Raw genomic sequence first — 6000 nt, forward strand, 5'->3', positions numbered from 1 at the left:
GGGATCTCCTGGAGAAGACGCGCCTGCTGAGCCGGGCCTCGCCCGCCACCCCCGCCGGCCACCCCGTCAGCGGACTCCTGCTCCGGGGCCAGAGCGAGCTGGGCCGGCCCGGGGCCTCTGCGGAGCGCGAGTCCGAACCTCGGGTCAAGGAGAGCCGCTCCCCAGCCAAGGAGGAGGCCACCAAGATGTCCGCGCGCGCGTCCCCGCCCCACAGCAAGGCGGCTCCGGGAAACGTGAAGGTCAAGGAGGAGCGCGGGGAGGACGAGGCTTCCGAACCCCCGGGGGGCGCCCTGCACCCCGTGCCCCTGCAGCTGGGCCTGGGCCGCGAGCGCCTGGGCGCGCCGGGCTTCGCGTGGGAGCCTTTCCGCGGCCTGGAGCTGCCCCGCCGCGCCTTCCCCGGTGCCGCCGCCGCCCCGGGCCCCGCTGCCCTCCTGGAGCCTCCGGAGCGCCCCTACCGCGACCGTGAGCCCCACGGCTACAGCCCCGAGCGCCTGCAGGGGGAGCTGGAGCGCGCGCGGGCCCCGCACCTGCCGCCCGCCGCCCCCCGCCCTGGACGGCGCGCTGCTGCCCTCGCTGGGCGCCCTGCACTTCCCTCGCCTCGCGCCCGGCTCGCTGCACAACGGGCTCCTGGCGCGGACCCCGCCGGCCGCCGCCGCCGCCCTCGGCGCACCGCCCCCACTGGTGACCGCGGCCGGGCCTCCCACGCCCCCCGGGCCGCCGCGGAGCCGGACTACGCCGCTGGGGGGCCTCGGGCCGGGCGAGGCGCGCGACTACTCCCCGTCCCGAAACCCCCCGGAGGTGGAGGCGCGGTAGCCCCGGGGCCGCAGACGCCTCTCCGAGCGCACCGCTGTCCGATTCTCCATCAGTTCCTAGAACTCAAGCACAGCTCCCGCCGATCCTGGGGCGGCGCCGCCTCTCCACCCGCAGCCTGTGGAGGCGGGGACTTGGGTGTCGGCTTTTCTGAGGGTGATCTTTTGTTTTCCGAGTTTGGGATTCGGCTGTTGGGAAAAAAAAATCGCGTTTGTACTTTTTCCCCCCACAAATGAGAAGTGTTTGTAATGGATTTGTATTTTTCTTAATTTTATGCTATTTAGACGTTTAAAAGAACCAAAAAAGAAACTTTTGCTTCTTCGTTTTCGGTTGGGATTTGCAGTTTAATGGCCTCAGATCCTTCTCCAGATCCCCAGGGTTTCTTTGTCTTATTTATGGAGAAAAACCGGTCACTTTGTCCAGCGCACTGTGAGGCCCCCACTCAGGCCAGCCCTGGCCCCCCCTTGGTACTTGGAACCGAAGTTACAGATCTATATTAAAATAATAATAATGTACAAAACTTTGTTTTTTGCCTTATTATGCAGAAGTGTAAGAGAATTTCTTTTTTGGTTTGTTTTTTAAAAAGCAAACGAAACGTGTAAATAGTCTGTTGATATAAATATATGACGTTATTAAATTCTTAATCTAGATAGACTTTATAAATCGGTTTCCAGAAAGCCCTCTAGTGGTTTGTCTAACACGGTCACAAAAACCCAGGCGCTGCCGGTTGTAAACATTCTCAGAAGTTTAATGGCAGCAACTTTCCTTCAACTATGCAAGCGCTCCCGCCGCTGGTGGGGGGAGGAAGGTTCCGCCAGCGACGTCCCAGCCCCTGGGTCCGTGGAGAGGTTGGGTACCCCCATCAGGGCCCCTGGGCCAGCAGAACAGCACTCCTGGGCGGCTCCTGTGGGCTTCAGGACTGGCCAGCTCCAGCCGCAAGGGCGATTCTGTGGACGTTTGTGTGGATGGTGCAGGGTTCTTGGAATCTGTAGACCAGATCGGTGGAGGTTTAGAAGTGCAAGAGTCTAAAGGCTGAGTACAAAAAAAAAAAAAAATCACTGTTGTGTGTTTTCTTTCGCGTGAGGCATCAGCGTCACCTTGGTGTGGTCGTTGCCTCCCGGGCCCTTGGTCTGGCCTCCTCTCGGTTTGGGTTTTGCTCTCACCCACATGAGCCCCCCATGCCCTGCCCTTCTTGAGGCCTTTTGTGTTCCCCTACGTCTGGGCTGTGTCCCTACCAGGCTTCCCAGCCTTCAGGGTCAGCCATTGAGCCACATGCTTTGCTCAGTTCTGTGTTTCAGCCACGTTTCCACGGTGGACCCCGTTTGTTTGGAATATTCTGTTCCCATATCAATCAGTGATGATAAATACAGCCTTGATTTGGATGAAACTGTGGTCGTGTGTTCTGTGTGGCGTTGGGGGGCCGGGCTCACCCAGGCTGACCCCCTACAGGCGTGCGTCCCTCCTGCAGGAGCCTTGGGATGCTGGGTACCTCGGTGGCCCCACGCTGTCGGGTGCCATCACCCAGGAAGTGAAGCACAGCAGGTCCTAGCTTCCCAGCCCTGCTGCCACCCCAGCTCTGCCCAGCCCCCCATGGAAACCCCAGCCCCCGGCTCTGCCCAGCCCCCTCCCCCAGCGCCACCTCTCCCCATGGAAACCCCAGTTCTTGGCTCTGCCAGATGCCCCATTGTGTCGCTTCGTTCTTGGGAATGTCACATGGCCCCCTGTCGTCCCACCCCCAGTGACCCCATGGCCACCTTCCCTCACATCCACAGGGTTTTGTGCATAGAAGATGCTCTTAGTTCCGCCTTCATGCCAGAGAGTTCTGGCCCTGCAGGGACTTGTGGGATTGACCTTGCCTTGGCTGTGCCCAAATGAACAGGAGCTCAGAGGGCAGGAGCCAGGTGCAGAGGTGGCAGCCCCCACCCTCCTGTGCAGTGAGCACCAGGCCCACCTGCCTTGAGTGATGTTCAGGAAAGCTCCAGGTGCACACCTGGCCTTGACCTGAGCATCACCTCCACACCGGCCCTGCCAATTAACTCCTCACTGAGGGGCCCCAGGGCTGCAACCTAAGAAGGAGGCCTCGTGGGCCCACTGTGCACCCAGTAAGGAGTGCCCTGTGTCCCATAAGACCCTTCCAGGGTGGCAGGAGGGGCAGCTCCCACTCCACACCCCACCGGGTTATTGTCTGGGGCCTGGACCATCTGCCATGTGGGGCTTCTATGAAATGTGTTGCGCAATTTTGCCACTGTGTGAATATCAGCATGTGGCACATGCCTGGACGGGCCGGCCTGTTGCTTCTGGACTGCACACCTGCACCCCATGTGACTCCTGAATCCTGTCGGCAGCTGTAACATGGTGGTAGGTGTTTGTGCATGAAAAGGTACAGTAAGAATGCAGCATTCTGGCCAGACGTGATGGCTCACACCTGGAATCCCAGCACTTCGGGAGGCTGAGGTGGGCAGATCACCTGAGGTCAGGAGTTTGAGACTAGCCTGACCAACATGGTGAAACCCCATCTCTACTAAAAATAAAAAAAATTAGCCAGGCGTGGTGGCATTCGCCTGTAATCCCAGCTACTCTGGAGGCTGAGGCAAGAGAATCACTTTAACCCAGGAGGCAGAGGTTGCAGTGAGCTGTGATCACGCCACTGTACTTCCAGCCTGGGAGACAGAGCAAGACTCCATCTCAAAAAAAAAAAAAAAAGAATCCCGCATTCTAATCTTCTAGGGTTGCCCCTGCCTATGCAGCCTGCCCTTTCCCACAGCGAGGCTGGATGGCACGTGACTGTGCTTCACATCCCCTTGTCTTGGTTATTCCAACCTGTGCAGCACATCTTCAGGAAGACTCCAGCGCTGCATATTCTGCCCTGAGTGAGCTGATTGTGTTAGTCATCCACACAGGCCTGCTCTGCCCCAAGTCCCCTGCAGGGCAGCCCAGCAGTGAGGAGGAGGCAAGGCCAAGGCCCAGTCCTGTGGCTCCAGGGATCTGGGAACGCACCTGTAAGGCAGAGCTGGAGGGAGGGAGGCAGCTGGAGGGTGGACAGCAGTAGAGCTGGAGGGAGGACAGCAGTGCGGCTGCAGGGTGGACAGCAGTGCAGCTGGAGGGAGGACGACAGTGCACCTGGAGGGAGAGCAACAATGTGGCTGGAGGGAGGGTGGCAGTGAGGCTGGAGGGTGGACGGCAGTGTGGCTGGAGGGCGGATGGCAGTGCGGCTGGAGGGAGGACGGCAGTGTGGGTGGAGGTAGGGCGACAGTGGGACTGGAGGGAGGATGGCAGCTGGCGGGTGGGCGGCACTCCAGGGCCATCCCCTGGCCAGAACTACCTGCGAGCCTAGGGATGCCATGTGAAGGAGTGAAATGGTGAAATGTCTGCCTATAAGTCAAAGCACAGAGCCTGCTTTGAAATGCAGAGAAAGGGGGAGGGGACCCCATCCAGGCAGGGTCCCTCTGGGACTGCCTTCCACTGTAGGGCCAGCCCTGGCACTGAGGCAGCCATCCCTCCCCACGCATCATCTTTAAGGGGAGTGATCTCTGATGGTGCAGAATCCAGGGTGGACTTCTTCCCAGGAGCACTCTGTGAGGGGGCACGTTCCTGAGAGCACTCTGTGACTAGAGCACCCTCCCGGGAGCACTCTGATGGAGCAGCCTCCTGCGAGCACTCAGTGAAATGGGAGCACCTTCCTGGGAATACTCTGTGAGGGAGCACGCTCCTGGGAGCACTCTTTTAGAGGGAGCACACTCCTGAGAGCACTCTGATGAAAGCACTCTCCTGGGAGCACTCTGTGAGGTAGCAGCCTCCTGGGAGCATTCTGTGGGGGAGCACCCTCCTGGGAGCACTTGGTGAGGGAGCACCCTCCTGGGAGCACTCTGTGAGGAGGGACACCTTCTTGGGAGCACCCTATGAGGGTACACGCTCCTGGAAACACTCTCTGTGAGGGGGCACATCGCTCAGGTCAGCAGTCCAAGTGACCCTCCCCTGTCCCCGGAGGATTTTGGTGAGGCTATTTCCATCTCACCTGGTAACTTAGAACTTGGGCTAAATTACCTTGATATAAAACTTGGAACCTGGGTAAATTAGAACCTGGGTAAGATAGACCCTGCTATACAAATCAGGAGTTGAAATTCTATTTTATTTCAGCAAGACCTGAAAGATGCAGTCAGGCAAATGGAAGCACATCTGATGCTAACAGAAAAATAAAGGTTTTGATATATGTTTTAATATTCTATCCTTCATAGAATAGATACAGGGTTTTAAAAACACTCAACCTGGGTGACATTTGTCAAGCAGCTACAGTGACTCCTGGCCATCCCAGGAGGGAGAGGAACAGCATCAAAGTCCGTCCTGTTACTACCAGACTCAGGGCCTGGCACGCAGCAGGGGCCAGGTGTGTCTTGGACGGGCGAAGGCATCGAAGAAGGGGGAAGCCTCCCAGATGCCCTGCTGGGCTCCTCCTGGCAATGCCTGGACCCCTCACCAGCAAGGGAGTGGAGTCCCAGGACAGGCATGAACACTGGAATGCCCTGGGTGCCCAAACGAGCCCGTTCTCCATGTCTCGCCCTCACGTGGCCACCTCTATGTTGAGGCTTCCCCAGCTCTCTCGTGAGGACTAGTCTGCGTTTACACTCTACCTGGGTAATCCAGGAAAGCCGCAACACCTCCACATCCTGACTCTAATCACATTTGCTCAGACATGGCCTTCTAGGTGACGTACTCGCAGATTCCAGAGATTGTGCCATGGAGATCTTCCCACCGCTGATGGGAACCTGGAATCCAAGGATCTTGACGCAGACTGTAAGTATTCATGACTGACAACACTGAACTCTCTGCAGTGTCAGCTGGGGTCCTATCCACAGCCTGAGGGCATGTGGTGCTGCTGGGAGAGGCCAGGGGCCAGTGCTCCTGTGTCCAACAGGCTCTACCCGCTGGGGAAGGCTCAGAGAGAAAGGAGTGTGCCTGCAAGTACAGGATCCGTGACCGTGACGCCATCAACGGAGTTTTCCATATGACATGTGCTCTGGAGGCAGAGGTTCGGGAGGTGCTGCAGGAGCTTGAGTCAGGCCTGGCATTTTTGTGATTCTCTTGGCCTTTCCATGTTCATTGCCTCATAGTAATGAAATAGCTGCTGTAGCTCCAGGCATTACATCCACCTGCCAGGGAGAGAGATCAGCGAAGGGGAGACAGTGAGTGTCA

At 58.3% G+C, this 6000-nt stretch overlaps 1 protein-coding gene across 1 annotated transcript in view; it reads left to right on the forward strand.

Annotated features, from left to right (window-relative positions):
- Positions 1–2197, forward strand: part of FBRSL1 (fibrosin like 1) — a 95894-nt gene extending 93697 nt beyond the window's left edge. Inside the window, 2 exon segments of the mRNA XM_050747734.1 lie at positions 2–542; positions 544–2197. Of these exon segments, the coding sequence (XP_050603691.1) occupies positions 2–542; positions 544–813 (811 nt within the window). The 3' untranslated portion in view covers positions 814–2197.
- The last annotated feature ends 3803 nt before the right edge of the window (positions 2198–6000 follow it).

Source organism: Macaca thibetana, chromosome 11 (assembly GCF_024542745.1).
Source record: "Macaca thibetana thibetana isolate TM-01 chromosome 11, ASM2454274v1, whole genome shotgun sequence".
Taxonomy (NCBI): domain Eukaryota; kingdom Metazoa; phylum Chordata; class Mammalia; order Primates; family Cercopithecidae; genus Macaca; species Macaca thibetana.